Below are 24,202 nucleotides of genomic sequence, written 5' to 3' on the forward strand. Positions count from 1 at the left end.
ACTCAATTACATGTATTATTAAGGATTTGGATCCCATCCGGATTCAAATTGTGAGGATCCTAGAGATCCTCACATCTTAGTCATTCATCGTACATCGTGTGGTCAGAAATTATTTGACTTTTTTATTTAAAATTAAACATAAATAATATCTGACGAAAACTGGCTGCACGACGTACGATGAATGGTTAGGATGTGAGGATCCCTATGATCACTACAAAGTGGATCCGGAGATGATCCTCTTCCTAAATAACTAAGATCTAATTAAGAAAAATATCTATTCCAATTCCAAATAAAAAGGCGTACATTCATGGAGATTCCATTGTAGTGGTCTTCGGTTTTGGATTGGGGGTTGTGTAATGCAAATTAGGTGACAGGAACATCACCGATAACATCTCCGAGGAGCAGAGGACTGAATCCCATTTGGCTATTTATTTATTTATTTTAAATGTGTTTGATGAGTGAAGTGAGAGGCCGTGGTATTCATCTTCACTCGGAAGTAAAAGATTTTAGGTTCAAATTTCGTAGATGGCCAATTCGATACCAAATTAGGTTGCCCACTGTGTGGTTTAGCCGAACTCTCTATACCCTTAGTGTAAAAATATCGATGTACTAAAAAAATGTGTTTGATAAAGTAAAATATCCTGCTTATTTTAAAAGCAATGACCTCCAGACAGTAGCTTTTAAAAGCAGCATGTAGGTTGCTTTTAAAAGTTGATTTAATAAAAAGCTGAGTTGAGCTTTTAATGAATATTTTCAATTGATGTAATGCCTTCATTAACTTTTTAAAAATGACATATATAGTCTTCCACACATTTCCATCTCTTAGAGAACAAAGTAACCGGTACCACCTACCACCACCATTCATGTTGTCACCACCATAACCACAACCTCCACCACAATGACCACAAGCACAACCACCAATACCACCATTGTCACCACTATCATTGCCACACCGCCACCACCACCATAACCACAACCGCAACCACCACTTTCGCCATTGTCACTACCATCATTACCACAATCGCCACCACCGCCACCGCCTCCACCATAACCACAACCAACACCATTGCCACCACAACCGCAACAGCCACCACTACCACCATTATCACCTCTGCACTCGAACAACCACATCCCACTATTAGCACCACCACCATACCACCACGTTGCTGCTACCATCACCACCACTGCAAGCACCCCTACCACCATTGTCCCCGCCACTGCTATCATTGCCCCCACTCCTACTACTATGTCCATTTTGTCATTATATAAAATTATTTGCATTAAAATTTACCAAACTTTTTTACATTGCTTTTCAAACTTACAGCACTTTTAAAATTCAGTTAACCAAATGCTTATCTGCTTTACTTTACAGCTGATTATTCTTAAAGCACAACAGAAGCAATTTTTTAAAAGAGCACAATAATCCCAAATTGGCCCTAAGAAGGTGGGGATAAACAAGTATATTAAGGGGTTGTTTATGTAACTACCATAATCGAAATAAGAAAAGTAAATGAATTCCAATTACATAGTATTCTTATGTTTACTAAATAATAGGGAATAAAAAAGGTGGTAGGATATATGAATTTTGGAATTGAATTCCTTTTTTTTGGAGGAATTGGACTCCCTAGTTATAGGAAAGAGGTCATTTCCGGATCCGTTCCACTTAATCCTCCTCATCAAACAATCCAGACCCTTGAAATTTGATCCAACGGCTAAAGTTATTATAACTTTTAAAGTTGGTATAATTTTAGTCGTTGGATCAAATTTCAAAAGTCCAAATTATTTGATAAGAAATATTTGGTAGAAAAGATCCGAAGATGATCCTTCCCTAGTTATAGGTGACAATCCAACTCAGGAGCATGTGACATGAGAAGTCCGAAACAGAAACCTTTTACCCATTATACCCTCACTTGAATCTTAAACTCCTAGATTGCCCTTTACTACCCCCAGACATGCAGCAGCAGCACCCCAGCCCAGTGCCACTCCCACCTCTCCCTGACCACCGCAACCACCCAACACCGCAGCCACCTATTCATGATGGAAAAATCTGTAATTGATTGTTCTCATTCAAACACGTCTACGTATATGTTGTTTTGAGAATTAAAATTTATTAACTAGCACAAAAAAGAGTTTACTTAGAACATGGCAGTATATTAATTAAAGTAGGTGTTTGGTAAACAGCTAGTATGGTGTCAGCGTTATTTCTACTCTCATTTCAAACATTTTAGCAAAACAACTTCGATAAGAATTCGATTTTGATTCCTCATCAATTTAACTCCTCATGAATTCAATTCTCCCATTCTAATTACTTAGTAAATGTGCCTTAAGTGTGAGATTGTGTTGTGGCTGAGTTTTTTCAGTTTGACCAGCAACCAGACGTATATCCCCATGACTAAGGTGTAGGGGATGAAGAAGATCTTTTTTAATAGTTCTGTGACAAACTTCATGATTTTTTCAAAATTGTTGTGGGAAACTTGTTGAGTATTCATATGAAAATCGACATGATCAATAACTAGAGGAGGATTTTAGGGTTTTATTGTTAAAATATAGAGCTATGAGATTTTTGTTATGTATTTGCTAACACAGGATCCATTCTGACCCCGAGTGGCCTAAAGGAACACTTGCCCAGGGCCGGCCTAGGTCCAGTGTTGGCAAGGCGACCGTCCGGGGCTTAAAATAATTGAGGGCACCAAAATTATTAAGGTAATATATTTATATACGTTTTCATACGAGTATAAATTTATAAAATTGGTTCAATGACAAAGAAATTTAACTATAATTGATGATTTTGTTTGAAATTAATGAGGAGGTCGTGGGTTCAAAACACCAAGTGTGCTAATTTACTTTTCAATTTTTTACAAATTTCTTTTTATAAGAGTATAAATATATGAAGTTTGGCTAAATGATCAAGAACTTCAATTAGAATCAATGGTTTTTGTTGTTTAAAATTAACGAGAGGTTCTAAGTTCGAAATGCTAAGTGCATGTTTATTCATTTCAATTTTTACGAATTTTTGTTTGGTTGTTAATTTATTTTTAATTAATAGCTAGTAGATATGTGAGTTGTTATTTTTAAATATTTTTAATTAATAGCTAGTAGATATGTGAGTTGTTATTTTTAAACATTTTATCCAATTCAAGTCTAATCTTCAATGAAGAGTAATGCGTTGACCAAATTTTTAGACCAAATTTGCAAATCATATGATCTGTCATCAAAAAGTTTAATTTAGTACCTATTTATTACTTATAAATATCGATTAAAGACTCAAAAGCATCATTATTTTTTTAGTCCCATATTGACAAGATTAGTAAATAAGAAAAAATAACTCACGATTTATACAAAAACACGTTAAAAGTTCAGATGGAAAACAAAACTCATATCTATCTATTTGTAAACCCGGAATTTTTTTATTTCCTTCTCACGATACAAAATAAATTAGTTTTCTGTGTTTCTAAATTATTAAGTTTGAAGTGTTTTTCTAAGTATAATTTTATCGATGTCATACGTGTGAAAACAAATATTTTTCTTATATAAAGTGAGGGCATATTTTTTGGCTTCGCCCTAATCCTCAAAAATCTCTAGACCGGTCCTGCACTTGCCCAAGGAACACTGGGCAAAAAGAACACAAAGAAGGTTAAGACCTGATGAACTTAGAAGGAAGAAGTCGAACGCTTGAAGAGCCCGTGGCCTCCAGATGTCCTATCAACAATTAAGCAGACTGCTTTCCAGGAACAAAAGGGCAGACCTCCTCAAACATCAACTCTAAGCCACGTGATGGCTAGACGAGGAGTCGAAGACCTATAAAGGGACATAAGACTAACAGTGGGTATGGGTTTCCACCAACCTTAGGCTAAGCAAGGCGCTTGGTTGCATTGTACCAAGAAAACTAGCAAATGAACCTGCACAAACGTCACCTTGTTGCCACATGTTGGCTAAAGGGTGGAAGGACAACTAGCAAGTCAAACATGTGCATTAAATGCAAGGGAAGTGATAGGTTTGAGCTCAAATGTTTAAGGCTCAGAGAAAAGCCAACATAAGGACAAGTACTTCTTAAAAGGAATAGAACGAATTGAAAGATAAATTATACAATATCGAGCCGACCGCTATTTATAACTATGTACTCTATCAATCTAAGAGACTCGGTAGCTCAATTTTGAGAGTGAACTACTTAAATCTTATTGTCCATTTCTTATTATTTGCAAATCTCGTGCCCGGCTAATACACGGCTATCCTAATCTTTGTTAACCTTACCAAGTTTAAGCGTTAATAGGATTCCTCTCTACGTAGAGACATATTTACATTGATACAATAGGAAAATAAATTCCTGATCTATTTGACCAAAAAAAAAATCTAGTCTTTTGTAGAAAAAGATCTTTAAAAAAAAATAATAATAAATTGCAATATACTATTTGAACTTAGATGTTCACACCAAAACCTTCCCCCACGCCCACTTTGACTCCAGGCCCCATCAAAATTGCACTTGATCCAAACCTCCTCAGGCTTCCGCCACTTCTACACCTCTCGAACAGACCTCTTTGCTGCTGGCTTGTGCCATTTGTGGTATTCCTGCATCCAACCTTCGGTTCTAAGCACAATCTCTTGCGGCAGTACCACAGTGCCGTTCTATAGGACATCATTCCTATGCTTCCATAGAGCCCAGATCAACATCAAACATAGTTCAAACCCCGAAGTAGGCACCTGCAGATTAATGGATCCTTATAGCCCAGATCAACATTAATGGATCCTTATGCATTAAGAAACTTTTCCTCCAAAGCAGTGTTATTCACATCTATTTTTATTTTTAATACACCGTTGTTAATTTTTGTTCAGTGATATTTTTCAATTCATTCGACCTAACGGTCAAAAATTAAAAGGAGTGTATGAAAGGTTAAAAAAGAAAAGATGCAGATAGCATCACCCTTCCTCAAATACAAAACCAAACATATCACTAAACCCTAATTATCTCGCTTTGTAAATCCTGACCCCCTACTACAATGGTAAAACAAAGTGTTATCCTTAGAGTGTTGTCCTTACACCACGGCATGAGTTTGAATCCCATCAGCTCTCTAATCTAACATATGATGTAATGATTATTTTGGAACGCCAATAATACCACCCGACCCACACCGAAAATGGCCAAACAGAGAACCAAAAATTTACAAAGCACGTTCCATAAATGAATGGTAATTCCAAAACCTTTTGCCTTTATATATATATAAACGCTGTTTGGGAAATTTCGATTACAATATGTGCGCTGTGACACTAATTGCTTCCCACAAATTGCACTCTTCAATTCTACCTCCAAACCAGACAAACACGAGAATACGAAAGAATAAGAACATACAGGCATGTGAAGATAACAAAATTACAAAAAATTTGGAGTCAAAATGCATTCACACAATATACAAAAATACACAACACGATGAATGACACAACACCGGAAACCCAGAATTCCTGCCTAAACAAACCGCGCTAATCATGGTTGGTGTCAATTGACGTGGCCGTCCTGGCCTGTGAAATTCTGTTGGCGTAAATAGTCACCAGCCGTAACTGCATGCTGTTGAGTCCCTCCAGGTATGGCAAGAATGCTTTTCCGAGCATGATGTATATATCGACTAAACAGAAGACAACAGTCTGTACAACATAAAATGAAAAAAATTCAGTCACCGGCACCAGATGACCATATGCTGAACATAATTGACTCCCACGGGCCAATGTGTAGTTTAAGGGATCAGACAAATAGTAACCATTACCTTGCGAACGTCAGCACTCTGGTTTCCAAACGCTTCGAAAAGTGCAGGCAAAAATGATGGCAACTGAGCCATCAGTTCCTCTTGTGAAAGCCGGCCCACAAGCTGAAGAATGGAACATAAGAGCCTTAGCAAGATAGTTCATAAAAACTACACATGAAATGGCGTGATGCAAAATAACTCCTAAACTAGAATTTAATGTGTGCAATCAATAGTACAAGCTAATACAGCTCCGGAAGCGTAATACCTTTGTCAAACAGTTGATGCAAGTAACAAGAGTTTTCTCATCTTCAGTTACCAACAGAGGGACAATAACCTGCAGCATCGACAACTGAATGTTAAACAGTACTCGCAACAAAGTACAGGGGAAATAAGCCAAACATAACTCAAGGGTTTCTGATCTTTTAATTTATTTTTCACTTCTAAACAACTGGATTAGTAGGGAGCTGGATCGTAAGTACGTACGCTTAGACATCTGAATGGATCATACTGGGCTAAAACGATACTCAAGCAGTGCTCGGATTCATTTGAAACCTGACAGGAATATTGTATAGTTTGAGCCATCAAAACAGTGTAAGTCCAGAATAAAATAATTAATGCAACAAAATTTACCTTGGGAACGACATCCTTCGTAACATGAAGCAGCTTCTCAATTACGATCTCAACAGAATCTTCCATTGCATCTTTCTGGAAACAAGTGAAAGCAACATCAGGAATACAAGCTAAACAATTTCCAGGCAATATGTATCCAAAAAAATAAACAACAAACCTGGTTCTTAAGCATTTCAACAATCAAGGAAAGAGAGAGTTCCCGAATCGAGGACTCAAAATCATCCAACACCTCAAGTATAACAGTCAAAATCTGATTGAAGTACTGCACATGCACCACAGAACAATCATTAATATACGATTGAGTAATTACATTACAGAATTCTAGTTTTATACCCACAAAAATGTGTATATGTAGTTTGTTTCTCTGGTGCAATAAAAAATGTGTTTCCTCATCCATTTGACTTCACTGTGCAGTCAACAGAATCAACATTGAAATCCATACGTCTACGTATCAACTATTAAGCCAATTCTCAATGCTACTAAGATCCTGAAAGCTAACACCATTTTAAAGTTACAAAATTTATGATGAGATTTACAAGCATTCTACAAATGAAAGAAAGGTAAAACAATAAAAATATGGATACGTTGTAACATTCTATGTCTCCTTTGATCAATAACCAAACAATTGTCCACTCCTCAATTTCTAATTTATTCAAGCATTCTCTTCCTGTTTTCTTATCTTCATGGAAATGTTCAAATAATTTTTGAAAACTTTACACATACGTTAAAAAGACAGAAAATGTGTCACGTGCCAGGGCTAACAAACCTTGGTCCAAACAGAGTGGTCATTAGCTATGGAAGCATCAATTAATTGTTGAAGTGCACCACGTTTGCTTGCTGTAGGGCTTTCCTCACTTCCATTGCCAATCTATACACATTCAATTAACAGAAAAGAAATAACATGACATTAAAGCTCCATAAATTGTAAAAGTACACATCAATATATTTTTCTTCACAACAGTTGCCTGTTTAGAGAAGTAGATTACTGGTGCAATTATCCAAAAAAAAAAATTCATCACGATAATAAAAGCCTAGAAAAGTAAAAAGTTCTATAACAAAACGCTGATAATAAACTTACTCTCTTAAGGAAAATTTTGAGCTTATTAAGCCAAAGAACTCACCAGATGAAGTATTTGAGGAATGCTGGGACCTGATTCTGGTGCAGAATTAACCTTCACAGCTGTAAGTGTATAATGATTAGGGTCCAAGTCGGTGGGAGCTTCACTATCATGCCCAATAGTCTCAGCAACCCCTAAATGGTCCAAGCACATAAGACCATTAACGTCCAGGCAAGAAGTAGACAAGCCTTCTAAATTTACTCTACCATCAACTTTATCCAGTGGGCTAGTCCAGGAGCCCAAGTTCTGACTCACGGAATTCATAGTGTAAGACATATCTTTGGATTTTGAATTGAGAACATCAGTGTTGGAACCAGTCTCAAAATTCTGATACAAGTTCTCCCGTGTGTCATCAGAAGCTGCTTGGCCAACAGGGCCGGTGACCATGGCTGATTCTTGGGTTGAACTCCACTTCCTGCCACCATCACTATCAACTGAACCAGCAGAATACCTCCCAAAGAAGTGACTTTTCTTTGAGGCGCTAACATATCCTTCTTCAGAAGATGTTCCAACTACATCAGATGGATCATAAGACTTGAGACGCTGTCGCTCTTTCTTATTTTGCAAGAAGTTCATAAGGTCCACTTCAATGCGAGGAGTGTACTGTTTCAGGGCCCTTCTCAAAGAATTTTGTTCTTCAACTGACAAACTAAGAATAAAATTCAAGACAGCTACTGAATCAAAGTGAGAGTAAACAGATATTATGCACGTAATGGCTGCCTCCTTTAGTTTAGTATTTTTCTCATGGGCCAATGGCGCCAACTTAGAAAGCCATAATTTAAGGATGCCACTATTACCAGAACCTTCAGGATTCAGTGAATGCTTGTTAAAAGAACTAATGGAAAACTCAATAACAGCTAGTTTGGCCTTTGGTGATCGCTGTTCATCTAATGAACGGAGCAAAGCAGGCAAGAGGGAATCTACACTGTACGTTTTGCTAACAATATCTAACGTTGTCGAACACGGCTGCCTAACTAACTCCTTTGGGTCAATTAACCGTGAGAAAACGTGGGGTAGGATCCTTTCCATGTAACTTTCAAAGGGCTTACGGCAAGATGGAATAATATCTGCTAGTGTTGAAAGTGCTGCCTGAGCAACTTTATGGTGGGGATCATCCAAGTGTTGGAAAAACAACTTCATTACTTTCTCAAAATTCTGAATCACTTCTTGAATTCCCCTTGGGCCTTGCTGCAGCAAAGATCGTAGATAATTAAATGCAGCAACCCTAGCATTCCAGTCAGACGATGGACTCAGTCCCTCACTCAGAGCATCATTTAGAGATGCGGGACCTTCTACATAACTTGACATTTCCCTGAGTGAGAGTTGGCTCTCATCAAAACTTCTCCTCCTGCCTGCAGACATCCTTCCAGTCACATTCTTTCTTAAGAGTGGCCTTTGAAAATTCGGCACATGATTGCTATGTGAATCCCTAAAGTTCCCATCTCTGTGAGACGTGTCATAATGCCTATCGATTTGAGAGTTCATAAACCGTCTAGCCTCCCTAGTGTCATTGTTGTCTTCGATCGAACCTCTTTCTTGAGTTCTCTCAGAAGCTCTCCTCATTGCGTATGAAGAAACAGTTGGCACAGCTTCTGCTGATAGATTACTGCGATATGACGATTTACCAGAATCTTTGGAAGCTTGAATTTGTGTAATGATATCGGACAAAACCAATCCACCATTGCGGCCACTACTTTTATGGATACTTGAGGTAGTTGAATCTGCCATTAAAGAGTTTGAGAGATGATTAGAAGCTGGGGCAGCAGCAGGGAATGGTGGATCACGAGATGATGGAGGGTCAACTCCTGCACTAGGGGCAAAAAGAGAACAATTTAGCCGCTCACAACGGAATCAAATTTGCTAAATTGAGCAGCTAGTTCATTCCCATAACTATCTAATGACTCCATATGCTGAAATTTACAAGTTATATTCCAATAAAAGAAAAATAATATATAGGCAAAGTCATTAGGTACCTAGATCCAGGCTTGATGACTGGAGAGTTGAATTATGTTTCTCAGACAAATCCAAACCTCTAAGCATGCTTTCAATTGCACTGACCTTCTGTTTGCTTGCATGCAACACACTTTCCAGACTACGTTCAGTACCTTTACCAAGTGACTTAGCTTGCGACAGAAGTAGTCCCGATGAGATAGAATTGCCAGATGATAAACTTGAACTTCTATCCATTGCAACAATAGCCGAAGTTCCATATCCAGGCAAATTTGAGGCAGCAGAAGGCTGCGGAGTATGTGACACACCCCTATCACGAACGGAAGGAGAACCATGACGCCTATGTATGCCCCCATCCTCTTCATTGATTAACTGTGCACAATTTTAAAAATTAAACAATGACTCCCCATAAAATAGAATGCAATCCTCCTTGCAATAAAGAAAATGGCATACCCTTTGAATAACAGGATCAAATAGCGAAAATAACCGTCGGGAACGCTCTGGCCACGTTTTTGAGAACATTCTATAGCACATTCTTGCAGTTGATCGGACCTATATATACACAGGAAGTTCCACATATGAATCCTAATACATATGAAAACTCCAAACAAGTCAGAAAAAAAAATATATAGGAATCCTTGATATGAATACCTCACTCATTGCATCGGCCACGCAACACCTTATTAGATCTTCATACAAATCCGCTGAGCGCTGTATTTCAGGTGCATCAGCCCAATACTCTAGTATCAACAGTGCATAATCACAGCATCTACAATACAAAATGTATTAATAAATGAAACAAAAAACAAATGCATAACTCATTGCATCTGCCTGTATGAATTGATCTCGAGAGTTATACCTTGCACGAAGTATTGCATTACGGTCGCTCTTTGCACAATCAGCAATTCGTGGAAGCACGCGAGCAACTTTACAATTACGCAACATCTGATAAGGAAAAAGGATAAAGTGCCAAAATCCTGCTTTAAAAAATCATTTTCTTTTACTCAGAAACCAAAAAAAAAGTAAAAGATCATTAGAGTTAGAATTACCGTTTTTATGCAGTTATCTGCAGACTCTGCAATTACAAGTACAGTAATCACAACCAGCTTGAAAAGAACCTGATTACCATATGATAAAATTAGTTAAAAAAAAAAAATTTGTCACTTGAGGAATTTTCTTCTGTCAATACTTGAGGATTGATTTTGGCAAAAAATGAACTTACAGGAATGAACATCTCCGCACATGCCTCAAAATCTCCTAATAACTCCTTTGACAAAAAGCATAACAGATGGCAAGCCTAACAAGAAGAAAAACTAATCAACAACCCCAAGGCACATGAACAAGCACAAAGCATTAAGAAGGTATGAACAGCTGCCCTTGACATTTGTACCACAATCTATGCAAGGTTTTCAAGAGCTAAATGTTTCTAATCCAAATATCTCACTGACAACTGCAAAGAATAGCAAGAACTAACCAGTGTCTGCCTCCATTTTAAAACTTTGATATAACTGTTTTCGGTAGCGTTTTATTATAAATATTTGTTTCTTATAGGGGATTTTTTATTAAACATATTTTATTGTGCTAACTAGCGAACATTTCCCACAAGTAATGAGCTAAAATATAAATTGAAACAGCAAACTGTTCACAACAGAAAGCTGCAGGTTACTAAAAATTTGATTGTGAACTAATCTCCTAAAAGGGGTTTCTGAAGCGCAAGAATAAATCCATAACCAGGCACATGAAAAATACAAGAATATATTAGCGCACCTGTTTCACTATGCTGGACCTTCGATCAGATAATTGTGTGCTCAGAGGCCCAACAAGTTGCTTCAGGAGTCCCCGGAAACATTGGTAGTCAGCAGCACCTACATGTATTTATTAACTCAAACTATTACAATCCAATAATCTTTTTGAAGCTACAGCCATTTCACAGCAATATTACTTGTAATAAATAAATTAAATTTCCATTCATCAAAAAATCAAAGCAGCTAAGAAAGGTGAGAAAAGAGGGAGCTTGAAGCAAATGATACAATACAAAAGAAATATAACGACCATACTGACACAACAATACAATGGTTTTATCTAACCAAAATAATTTATGACATGATAAAACATAAGTTGATTGATTATGCATGTCTGCCCGGGGCAGAGGGGCTAAGATCGGGAAGGAATGGCAAGAGAGTGGGGGAACCAAACCTCCATATACAAGTCCTTCAATTCTCTGCATTGCAGCAATGCGAATTGACCAGTCTTTCTCTGGTACAAGGGTAGAAGCAATTTTCTCAATTTCCCTTATTAGTTCCTTTTCTGAATAAACTTTAATGGGGTCTACGGATTTTTCAGAAGCATCAGTTTCCGCTGCATGGGACAGAAGAGAATAGCAATTCAACAGATATCAATTATTCAACAATCTTAACAGTTCCACAGACAATGCAAAGAATATTTCAAGCATAGCTAAGACCATTTAAATAACTATATGCATAAATTCTTTTAAAACTGAGAATAATACTGTCTAGGCCATTTTCTACAGTGCCAATATGTTTCAATAGTATCCAGTACGAACACATCATAGATATGAATTGGAATGTCAAAAATCTTCAATTCCAACCTATCTTAATCCCGTAACCAAAATTCAGACGGTGCTTCACCATATGGTATAAAGAAAATGAACTGGCTTTCGCAACTATAAATTAAGGCAATGAAGGAATGTCTGGGTCATGAAACTTTATAACAAAAGATTCTTCAAATTTTGCCAACATATTGTTTATACAAATGCACATATGTAAACTACAGTTAATTTATCACCGAATAAATCAGTCAGTACGTAATCTCTTGAACTTCCCAGAATTGAGGGCAAAGCATCCTAACCTCCAAAGAGAGACGCCTCCCTCGAGGAACTCTTGGCCTTTGGACTACTTTTCTTGTGGTTAAGGTTCACAGGCTTCGCTTCTACAGCACTAAGTCCATCTGACGAGCGAATCTTAGGTTCAATCCTCTCTAACCTCGCATTAATATCCTTCAGCTGCAGTTGCACATTGTTTAGAAAAATGAAACCCAAAGTGCAACCCGCATCGTATGACATTCAGATTAGTTCGACAAAACTATGAAAAATGGTCATTGTACTTGGAAAAAAAAATTAAAGGGGCAAAGAATTATAAGAAAGTAAACTGCATATTATCTTAGACTTTCACCATAGACATTGGAAGGTGGTGCCTCTGAAGTTCATCACGGAATTGAGGTCCTGCCTGTGTATACATCTCCTGGAAATAGAAAAGAAAGCATAAATAAGAATAATTGTCAGATGAAGGCCCTGCCTGCATATACATCCAATACTACTAAGTTACTAACCTCAATGCACGCTATAGCTGCATCCCTTACACCAGGGTTTGGATCACTTAACATCTGTAGAATCTAATTATAAAGAAACATTGAAAATGTTAGTTTGTTTGTTTCTCACAAGTATATGAACTGGTTAGGAAGAAAATGTATGTTTTGCTCATAAAATTCAACACACATACCGGAGGAAGTATAGTCCGCTGAAGTGGAAGTTCAGTTGATGCAAAAAGTCCAATTGCTGAGGTGACCGTTCGTGCAAACTCTTCTCTAACTCTCCAGCTTTTGTGCGCCCAGGCATAAGATCCTGCTCTTTCAACGATTATTGTCGGAGAAGAAACCTGCAGCAGAAAGAAAATGAGATTTGATCCTTTTTAATCCTTAAAAGAAACAATGATTTGAGATCAATCCAGGATACATAATGATATTTCAAAGAAATCAGATAAGGCGCTATTATGATCTCCAGTTCTCCACCGTCTGGCACACAAAGAAGGGGCTGTCAGAGCTACTAATTGCATTAAAAGCTAAAAAATCTCCTCTCAAATTAGGCTAGGAAAACAAAAAAAAAACAGCAGAATGGTTCCGACTTTTTTTTTTTGGAAACTCAGTAGATATGATATACTGTATTGTGCATGTCTCGTGTAATTGTAGTTTTTTATTTTAAGACACAGACTGAAATAGTGAGCCATGCTAAAAATGTGCTGTGATTCGTATTGTAACATGATGAAATGACTTCCACTATCCAACATAACTGGTTCAACTTAAAGTGCACGGCTGCCGAATCAGGCAAATACTTATGTATACTGACAACCCATCTTATCATTTCTTCATGCTATTCAAAGAAACTTCAACTGCAAAGCGGTTCAAGTATCTATACAATTCGGGTCACTGAGTCTGTTTATCTATGTGCCCCACAATAATTGAAAATCTGATAATGTCTAGATGAATTAGCAACAACCTGATTGGTCCCAATACGCGAAGTTTAACAAACAACAGCCAGTACAAAATTGAGGTGTATCTATGCTAAGGTAAACCATACGGCACAGCAAAACACCTCCAAAAGTACTCAATTGGCCTCTAACCACATGCTAAAATCCACAAACTTTGTTGGGCAACAATTCCATGCACATTTTCAAGTGTAATTACCATGTTATCATCTTTTCAGAATCAATTTAAAAATTAGAAGGCTCAACGATTTCGCCACGAGTTTATTATTTCAATACATTTGAGAAATTAAGACAAAATGCAGAGGGCAAAAGAGGAAGAGAGTAAAAAGAATACCTCCATGAGAGTAAGCAGGAGCCTCCTAGCGGCGTCGCGGACGGGCTGTTTGCCATCGCCCAAACGCTCAACGACGGCGGGAACAAGCGCATTGAAATGGAGCTTGAGGTGGTCGCCGGAGAGCACAGCGGCGGAGGCGAGGGCCTGCAGAGCGCCCTGGGAGACTCTGAAGTTGTTGTCCTTGAGAAGATCCAAGCAGCAGTCGACGAGCGACGTCACCTCCGACGAAGTCAGGCTCTTTCTGGACGCTTCCAGAAGCTGATGCAGGCGCTCCACTCCCGCCATGCGCTCCTTGGTGTCCTTGGCACGCGCAAGCTCCAGCGCTTCCTCCATCGGAGAAATTTTGAGGGTTCGATCTGGTGCGGTCGGGCTCAGATCTGGTGAATTAGGTGCTGAGTTAGGGCATAAGAGAGAGAGAGCGAGAGAGAGAGAGAGAGAGAGGAATGGGCGTTTGGAGTTGGTGGAGTGAGACAGTGAGTGACTGAAAGTGGAATGTAGAGAGAGAAAGTTAGAGAGAGAAAATGAGGAGAGAAATGCGGAGGAGGATGAGTGTGTCTGAATTTACAGGGTCGTCTCTCTCTGTCACCCGAGCCTGAAGATTTTAGAGAGAGAGTTTTAGAGAGGGAGGGAGGGAGAGAGAGAGAGGGTAGTTTGGCTTTTTCGCTATATTGGAACTGAAGGAGATGGAGAAACAAGCATATGGTTGAGGGGTAGTTCGAGACTTTACCCCTGTTTTATAACTAATTTACCGAGTCTACCACTGTTCTCTTACTTGTTTGTAGTTACTACAGTGAACTGTCACAGTCTCTGCATACTTAATTATTTTTTGTCTTAATTTATTGTTAATTAACAATTTTTTCACCTTTTGAAATAATTAACGATTTAACAACATTATACTATGCCGCAAAATTTTTTATTTTTATTTTTAAAATTGAAAGAGGGAGGAAAAGAGTAAAAAAGAATGTGAGAGTGGATAGAAGGAGAGAGGTTTAAATTACTGGTTAATAATTAATTACGCAAAAATTTAACCAAATTAAAAATCATTAAATGATACCTAAAAATCAGACAGTTCGAATTATTATACAACATTGCAATATGAGAAAGAAAACCAAAAAGATAAAACGAAAGTGTAGATGAAAGTTTTGTTAACATTTTTTGTTCTAAATAGATCTGAGTTTCCATGTCATTTAGGCCTGGTTTGGTACTGAGGTGATTCTGAAAAAAGCTGGTATCAAAAGAAGCTGGGAGCTGTTTTTGTGTTTGGTAAACATTCAGCTTCAGCTTTTTTTCACAGTTTTGGGTGAAAAAAAGCCAAAAACAAGAAGCTGCAAAACCCAGCTTTGAAAAACTGGCTTTTTTCACATCTGTTTTACATAAAAGTTTACCAAACACTATAATACTGTTTTTTTCTTTTCAAAAGTACTTTTACAAAAAAGTTTACCAAACAATTTGCTGTTTTATTTCATAACTGCTTATTCTCACAGCACAGCAGAAGCAACATTTTTTCAAAGCACAGCAATACCAAACCAGCCCTTAATTTGACTTTTGGGGCAGCCCAATCTCAGTAAAGATGTTAGCATGGGAAAGCAACACTCTTTAAAAGTTTTCTGTAACCTTTTTTTCATTTTCGGGGTTAGAATTATGTAATGCATACTTAGGTATAATAATGTTTTATATTCATTTTCTTTTATCAGCCACATAATGCAAGGCATTGAAAATTTAGGTAAACAAACAATTCGACTTGTATAATAAAATAAATTGTTAAGATTGAGGTTACGACAAAGCTTAAATGGTCAAAAGTCAAATGCTTAGTTTCAATAACACCGATATTAATCTCAACTTATTAGTTATCACTTGTACAGTCCGATAAGTTGTGGAGTTTTATCATAAAATGGTTCAGCGTTAGAGTATTTAAACTCTTTTTTTCTCTTACATGATGTGTGTCACATCCCGGCCCGGGACATATCACTTCCCGGGCCCGCTCCACCACCGTAGCACGATATTGTCCGCTTTGGGCTTACCATTCCCTCACGGTTTTGTTTTTGGGAACTCACGAGCAACTTCCCAGTGGGTCACCCATCATGGGATTGCTCTAGCCCCCTTCTCGCTTAACTTCGGAGTTCCTACGGAACCCAAAGCCAGTGAGCTCCCAAAAGGCCTCGTGCTAGGTAGGGATGGGAATATACATTTAAAGATCACTCCCCTGGACGATGTGGGATGTCACAATGTGTGATATTATAATAAAATGTAGCGTATTGATCTACAATCTAACTTATTTTTTTTAATTTTTTTCTTGGTACGATATTAACACATTGTTTTCGTCATGGATGAAAATTCAAAAGATGTTTAACTTTAGAATGGCAAACCCACGAAATAAGTAGTTTTCCTCTTACGAAAGCACAAGCTTGTTCCTACCTGCCTGCCTCTCACATGGACCATGGTCCCAAAAATACATCAAAATAATAGACAATCCAATAAAATCATTAAATCAAAAAAGAAAAGGAATTAGCAAACAAGAGTAATATTTGTTCACCAAGAGGCAATAGCTTATCACTCTCGGGGCACGTTCTAAGATTTTGAGAGTTTCCAGTGAAAATTGATCATTTCTTCAATCAAATGTCGAAAACTGATCATTTTAGCTAATTGTCCAAAATAGTGTCATTAGAATAGATAAGTTGTCTTCATTGGATATTCCAATTCCCTTGTAATACCCTTGGAAAAAAAAAAAAACAAAAAACAAAAACAAAAACAAAACAAAACCTATTCACCATTCACCTCTACCTTCAACGTTTGAATTTTACAAATTATTAGATAAGATTCAATTTTAGGCACCAAACAAGTCATTACGTATTTTGTATGAAAAATGTTACAAAACTTAACATTTTTTTCCAAGACGACCAATCTACATAGAAGCACAATTGAACTTGAGTGCAAAGTAAACCGATAAAGCGTCCGACCAATTAGCTGAACTCACATGCTGAACACAATCTGAAGCAAAATTGTAAGTTGAATTGGAAATTCCGATCCCAATAACCAACTATAGTCCAAAAATTTCCGGGCCGACTCTAAATTAGGGAAAAAGGTTGGTGTGTCCAAAAGATTATTAATTTGGGACCCCATATTTTATCTTCCAGAAAGTCCTCCCCCGTGATGATTAGAGATGATGCAGCCAAAACTGATAACAACTTTGAACCAGAAAATGAGTAACTAATTGTTAGCTCACGGGTCATTTATCGTAATATGATGATAATATTGTTGTTAATTGGGAGGATTAGAAAAGGGATTTATTATAATTTATTTTTTAACAAATAATGTTATTTACACTAAAGGGGCGAGGAGTGTGCTAACTGCTAAGCTTCACAATGAATTTGTAATAATATGGTTCAAATTCATCTTTGACGAAAGTCTAATCTAAGGCCACAAATAAAAAGAAATATTACTGAACTGTAATACTAAATGATAGAAAAAGAATTTATTAAAAGAGAGAAAAAATAAAAAAGCCTAACTTGATGACAAAGCCTACCCAACAACCTTTTCGACAATTGGACAGCGCAAAGTTAAAAATAAAATAATAGGGTTAAAAGTGGCCTACTTTTGCTTTGCTTGCTTAATTATGTTGGAAGAGGATCCTCTCCTTAGCTCAAGATGATGATCCTCCTGATCACGAAATCCAGACCGTTCAAAATTAATCTAACAGTTTCAAATAGGGAGTCCTTTAAAAGTTATAATAATTGCAATCGTTGGATTAAAATCGAACAGCCCGGATTTCTTGATGAGGAGGATCCCCATACTGTGCTCAGGAGAGGATCTTCTTCCAATTATGTTAGGTTAATAGTCTGAAAATACAAAAATGCCCCTATCTAATTGGGGATGGTGCCAATATATTGTATAAATAGTTTGACCTTTACAGGTTTGGCCGGTTCAGCCTTTTAGGGTTGCTGGGTGAGACTTGGAAACTAAATTATGTTCTTCTTTATCAAAGCTTTTGATCAATTGGATGAGCTTGTAGAACTTGTAGATGTGCAACAATGGAGGACTTAAACCGAAACGATTCCAACCGTTGGGCTTCATTTGGTTGCTTTGGGTTTGAGGGGTTGTGTTTTCAATTGAGGTTTAGTCTGTACAAAACTGTATCGTGCTCACCCATGGTTCAAGTTAGAATTTCTTGGTCCCAAGTTCAATACCTATCTACCCTACTTATAAATCGACCATGATCGTCGAAATGCTCATGCCATAAACAGAACCGTCTGGTTGAAAATGTGTTGTACAAGTTACCATTACCATGCCCTTTAGTTCTAGCAGCAACAATTTGCCTGTTTTTGTGATGGTTCCGTTTTGAGCAATGGATGTGATGGATACATGACAAAACACAATAGGTAGAAGTCCATACCCTTGTATCTTATAGTGGTGGTGAGTAGTGGCAACCACTTCTTTATGTGACTTACTACACAAGACAAAACTGTCTTTAACTTCACGTCGAAGCTCCAAACGTGAGAAGAGCGTGCTAAGGTTAGGGTTTAGGCATTCGTTGGCGCACAGGCTGAGTTAACGGGCGTGGGTGATTGACAGTAGCATTTCCCAACTCAAATAGTTTATGTAACATGCTAAAGTTTCTGAACAGTCCTACATCACTTAATAGGATAATCCACCAGTAAGAGACTTTACAATACATCAAACCCCTTAAAAAGAACCAACAACTGAAGCATAACTTGCTAGCTCATAGCTATCAAGGCCTTAAAGGCAAGTAATATACACAATCATATCTAAAAAGCATAATACCTGCATAACTTTGCTGCACAGCTGAGAAATTTTGGTACATCCAATGGGGTCAAACTACAGTGTGATAGCCATCTCATCTAAGGATCATCGTCATAGGGTGCACCCGCAGTTTGTGAAGACGAAAGAATGAAAACGGGCTTTCCATTACATTGGGCGTCGGCAAGCATAGAAGCATAACCTGATTGATTATCCCAAGTATTTCCCCTCAAGTCCAGATGCTCAAGATGACCTAATAGATAAACTTATTCAGCAACAGGCTTAACAAAGGCATATAAAATTATTTCACTTCCTATTAACTACGATTTCACATGAACGCTTTGCTTTGATTTATTCACTGACAGTCATTGAACCGAAAGAGTGATAAACAGAGAAGGTCTAAATAATTTGGTAATGCTAGTATAGACGATGAAGCCTGGCAGCAGCAGAAAAGTTAATTATCAGATGACATTAGCTACTTAGAAAAACTTGGTACAGTAAATAAATACCCTTAGCAGCTTTAATGGCAGAGCATACGATGGTCAAGGAGTTGAATGGCATAAGATTATATGCAACATTGACTGTAACAAGTTCTGGTGCCCTTGATATCAGGTTTACCAAAAACTTTGCAGCTTCAATTCCTCCACGGTTTTTGCTACACAATTTAAAAATAAGATCAATCTACTGGCATCAACTACAATCTTATATATAAAATAGAAGAAAAAGTATCTAGTGTTTTGAACCTTATGTTGATCTCAACTAGCTTCAAATCCTTAGTTATGCCATCTTGCAGTTCCCGAAAACCAGATAAACCCAATCCAATGCCTTCTACATTGAGTACTTGAATTGAAGCAGACAAGATTTTTCCCAAAGCTGGTGCCACTTGGCTACATAAGAGTATCGACCCATTAAGTATTGAGAAAGAAACATAAGTAATGATATGTAATGTCTAAGCCAGTGTCAACCAGACAAACCTGCCGAGGTCGTTATCAGCAACAGACAGAGACTTCAATGGTCTTTCTAGGGTTGAAAGGGTATCTATGAGTAGAGTCACCCCATCACAGGAAAGTTCACAACTCTCCAACATTAAATCAGCAAAAGGAGTGCACTTTTCGGATGCTTCGACAAAATACGGAATTAGACTCCTGATACATTGATGACTTAGAATATTAAACCTTGTGCTTATAATGCTCAATGCATATGTGGAGATTGAAAATTCAACCAACCTCATTCCATCATCCTCAATAGGATTATCACTCATATCCAAGACCTCCAACTTAGGCATGTGAACGAGAGCGTATCTAAGGCCATCAGCATCATCTTTGTTTAGATTATTTCCCCTAAAAGTACAAGTTATACAACAAGTGAAATCAGGTTTCTGCACAGGGTAATCAATGTAAAGCACTGGTGATGCACCTTTTGAAGTTCAGTGATCTATTTATTACTGCCACAAATTTTTATTTGAAGGGATAGAAATTTGCTTAGAAGGCGAAAAGTAATTATAAGTTTATACCTTAAATTGAGGACTCGCAATGATTGCAAGGACTTTCCAGTTCCCAAAGGTATTGGAGGGCCACTTGGTGATCTCCAATAGAGTTCAGAAAGCCAGCCTGATATCTGCATGGTTTTGTATCGAGTTTCATGTTATTTTATGGTGGATTCAAAAAGAAATGTAAAATACCTTTGTTAATGAAATATCATCTTACATTGTTATCTGAAAGGTCAAGGATGGATAGACTAGAAGAAGCATTTATAAGAGTGCCAAAAACCATTTTTGCAAAACTCCTGCCAAGGTGGTTGTCAGAGAGTTTTAACGAATACAAGGACCTGATAGCAAAAGAAGACAGATGTCAGAAGCACGAATGTACAATTGGAGCAATTAGTTTATCATCAATGCAAATGAATGCCCATGGATATACAATTCAGATAGAACGAAAAAAGTGTTATAGTAATGAGCATGCATCAAGATTTCTAACTTTTTCGCAGATGATTCATGATTGTAAATAATGAAGGTCTAAGGTAGAAGTAATTGACCTAACTTTTCCTATTTATCTGTACATCTTTAGTTAAACTTGCTTTTAACTGCCACTAGAATTATACATTAAGTGCACCGAAGAAAAACAGGCATTAAAAGACACCTTAGTCATCAAAACTGAATTCCAAATACATAAAACTTCAAGACTAGAATCCTGAAAGGATCGTAATAAAGTGTTATTTAAGCAGCCGAAGCCTCTAACGACCAACTATGCAACAGTTTATTCATATACTAAGAAGTAAGCATACAGCATAAAGATTTGTTACCGCCCGTTTATTTATTTACATTCAAGTTTTCATGTCACTTCAACCAATTAACAGCACACACCATATAAAACAAATGCATGGATTTAAATTATGCCTGAAATTTGAATAACAGACATACCTTCCCGATGACAAAAATGACACTAGTCCGAGAGGTAAGGAAAGTGGGTTTGTTTCAAGGAAGTTTGATGTGCTGATTGAGAAGCTTTTTATGCCGTGAGTTTGCACACTCTTTCTGGATAGAGAACAACAAATTTCATTGATAGAAGCTGAAGAAAGCTTGCAGTGAATGAGCTCAAGTGATGTTAAACTTTCACTATTCTGGCTCAGAAGTTTGCATATTCCATCAATCTGTAGAAAATTAGAAATGCATATGGAATCAGACATTTGATTAAATCAACACTTAGGAAGTTGAAAGGAAGCATTTAGCCTACACATAAACAGCAAATCTGTATATCATTTATCGAATATGGGATTTGGCTGCTAGCTTCAAAATAAAATGACAGGGGGTTTGTGTTTTGATATAGCATGTACAACATGTATTTCATAGTGTGAGAGCAGTATCTTTCTATCCATTGAACACATGACATCTATATAAACTAGGAGTAGCTGCTCACTTTAGCCAATCTCATCCACTCAAAGAAACGTTTTTCATGAGACAAGGCAATTAAAAGAAACTGGTTGACGCACCATACAGAAATTTTCAAATGATTTCTATTTTTATGGGGGAGTGGTCAATTATTGAGAAGGATACATATTCCGTCTTAGTAACATTGAAGGAGAAAGAACTGAGCTTACATGCTCCTTGGATCTGATCCACCTTAGTTCCAATCTCTGCAATCGGCTGTTCCTCAACAAATGCTGCAACAGATTAGTATTACATTAATGCAAAGTGACTTGTGGATAAAGAAACTCAAGCCATTAAGTTAGAAATATGGACATGTAATACGTAGATTGACTTCAACTCAACACATTTTCTGTTCCAACTAAATGGGATCAGCTACATATACAGCACAATCGGAGCACCAAAATAGATAAATAAGACTTAGTTACCCCCTTGATCGCAAATGTTAATACCTAATACGAAAAGTGTTTTCAACTTGTGATTAGCATATGAACATAAGCAGAGTAACTTACAGAAATTTCTGCACCACAGAGAACATTCTGAAGTCTCAGGCATCTGAACAAAGATAAGAAAAGGAAGTATAAGATAATATTTACATAAAGGAAGAAGAAAAGGACAGAAAAAGACAAAGTGTGAAGTAATTAAAATTTGAGCACGCAGCCCGCCCTCGACTCTTGGAGTAACAAAGAACTTTGCACTCCTAATATACTTACTTACCTGGCATAATAACCAAATTGTTGGCAATGGTGATGTAGTTCGGAATAATCACAAGTTGAATTATGCACAAAGCCCTCACAACCTATCAATCCCAATATAGATTCTGCACAAACAAAAATATGATGAGATACACCACATATTAGATTATTACAACCATCAGAAATGCAACAGGGCACGGTTCCTAAAGGAGATATAAAGGAGAGAGTTTCGAATGAGATGTTGAAATTAGCAAAACATGCATATTCAAGTGATTAAACTTCAGACTGTGTAAGTAGGTAAAGCTTCTATTCAAGCTCGTAATGAAGCTCGACTATAAAATGATCTTCCTACTTTCAACAGAACCTCACCCAGATACCTCAAATAACAGGAATTATACAAAAACAAGAACTCTAATTCCTAGCTAGTACCTGGAATCCTGGTTTCACTGAGGCACCCATCAAATGACGGCAGTGAAGCTATCTCGGCTACTGCATCTAGGCAACTGTTCGTTATGATTTCAGACAACAAAAATGCCAAATCAACCATGAATAAACAATAGCAATCATCGCTGATCAATATTTCACCAAGAAACAACAAAAAAGGCACACTTTTGAAGATGCATTTCCCAATAAATTCGTTGCCAGTCCAGCGGTTCAATCCCAATGTCTAGCTCTGGCCACCGCACCTTCGACAAATTCCTCCAGACCGCATTGAATTTCCAACTCCTGCAACAAAATGTAAGCACTTTCATAATTCTTCCAATTCCTCTCTACATTCAACCAAACAAACCAAAAAAACTCAATTCTTGCCCACCTTCCGCGCTTCCTACCATTCCGGAGTCCTTCATCCGCAAATTCACAGTCATCCCAGTCATCATAAGCCCTGCTCCAACACAAAACCGGATTAAAATCCAAACATAATCAGAATTTTGAAAACCAAATCAACAAAAAATTCAAAATTTCTAACACCTTTAGATGAGTTTTCGACTTACACTGCGGTCTGTAGCTTTTCCAACCCCAACGGAGGCAACCGGGAAGCGAGAGCATCGAGCAGGTCCCATGGAAGCTCCTTGACAATCGGTAAAAGATCATCGCCTACAAAACCGAAAAAATAACCCTTTTTTTTAAGTAAATGCAGGGTTTATGAAAATCATGTGAATCTTATTAAGCTTCAAAAAATTACCGCGAACCAGTTCATTTTTTACTGCGTCTACGCACAAGGAGAGCAGCGATGGAATTTCACCTTCACTCATGCTTCAGAATAACCAATCTGAATCTGCGACTTCGTTAAAAAGTAAATAATTTTTTTTCGAGATAATCGAATTTTAATTATTTTTGTGAATTAACTGGAATTGTAGATTAATTGGACTCACCGGGAATCTTCCAGAAGCTGAGAGCGGGAAGTAGAAGACGAAGAAGATGGCTGGGGTTGGTCGGAGACGGAGAAATAAGTCAAAACCAGGAGCTGCAAGATGAAGGGGACGTTAACGACGTCGTTTGGTTTGGAAAGCTGGCGGAGGAGATTTATTGGGCTGTGACAGCGTTGGGCCGCTATTAACCTTTAAATCAAATCTTCTGCACTTATTTACGTCATCTATTATTAATCAACACGTGTTAGGTTTTTGAGAGAATTAAAGAGTTAAGTTTATGGACACGTCTTAATTAATGATAAAGGCAATAAAGAGGTCACACACAAAATGAACATAGAAAATTTGAACTCGCTTATTAGGAGCTTTGTTCACTCGCACATAGGGGTGGAAGTTGGAATGGTGTTTTTGATTCCGA

At 37.5% G+C, this 24,202-nt stretch overlaps 2 protein-coding genes across 5 annotated transcripts; both read right to left on the reverse strand.

Moving 5' to 3' along the window:
- Positions 1-5,184: 5,184 nt before the first annotated feature.
- On the reverse strand, positions 5,185-14,670 carry LOC137728040 (CLIP-associated protein-like). Of its 2 annotated transcripts, none has more exons than XM_068466918.1 (21): positions 14,045-14,670; positions 12,949-13,104; positions 12,779-12,841; positions 12,622-12,690; positions 12,299-12,452; positions 11,627-11,788; positions 11,198-11,295; positions 10,653-10,727; positions 10,480-10,548; positions 10,290-10,375; positions 10,082-10,199; positions 9,884-9,982; positions 9,454-9,802; positions 7,484-9,201; positions 7,129-7,230; positions 6,520-6,624; positions 6,363-6,437; positions 6,216-6,284; positions 5,998-6,066; positions 5,754-5,855; positions 5,185-5,634 (listed from the first exon to the last, which is right to left on the reverse strand). In XM_068466918.1, the coding sequence occupies exons 1-21, from the start codon at positions 14,375-14,377 to the stop codon at positions 5,473-5,475; spliced, it is 4,233 nt and encodes a 1,410-aa protein (XP_068323019.1). In that variant the 5' UTR covers positions 14,378-14,670; the 3' UTR covers positions 5,185-5,472. The 2 variants fall into 2 exon arrangements, with proteins under 2 accessions (XP_068323019.1, XP_068323018.1); XM_068466917.1 differs by having other exon boundaries at positions 7,484-9,285.
- Positions 14,671-18,118: 3,448 nt separating this feature from the next.
- On the reverse strand, positions 18,119-23,931 carry LOC137729245 (uncharacterized). 3 transcript variants are annotated; one of them, XM_068468114.1, is made up of 17 exons: positions 23,791-23,856; positions 23,601-23,687; positions 23,410-23,512; positions 23,232-23,300; positions 23,027-23,143; positions 22,847-22,920; positions 22,440-22,542; positions 22,235-22,277; positions 21,896-21,958; positions 21,219-21,448; positions 20,506-20,626; positions 20,313-20,416; positions 20,026-20,139; positions 19,774-19,944; positions 19,543-19,686; positions 19,309-19,454; positions 18,119-19,052 (listed from the first exon to the last, which is right to left on the reverse strand). In XM_068468114.1, the coding sequence occupies exons 2-17, from the start codon at positions 23,668-23,670 to the stop codon at positions 18,901-18,903; spliced, it is 1,824 nt and encodes a 607-aa protein (XP_068324215.1). In that variant the 5' UTR covers positions 23,671-23,687; positions 23,791-23,856; the 3' UTR covers positions 18,119-18,900. The 3 variants fall into 3 exon arrangements, with proteins under 3 accessions (XP_068324215.1, XP_068324213.1, XP_068324214.1); XM_068468112.1 differs by having other exon boundaries at positions 18,120-19,052; positions 23,601-23,693; positions 23,791-23,931; XM_068468113.1 differs by having other exon boundaries at positions 18,120-19,052; positions 23,601-23,699; positions 23,791-23,859.
- Positions 23,932-24,202: the final 271 nt, after the last annotated feature.

The sequence above is a fragment of the Pyrus communis genome, chromosome 3 (assembly GCF_963583255.1).
Source record: "Pyrus communis chromosome 3, drPyrComm1.1, whole genome shotgun sequence".
Taxonomy (NCBI): domain Eukaryota; kingdom Viridiplantae; phylum Streptophyta; class Magnoliopsida; order Rosales; family Rosaceae; genus Pyrus; species Pyrus communis.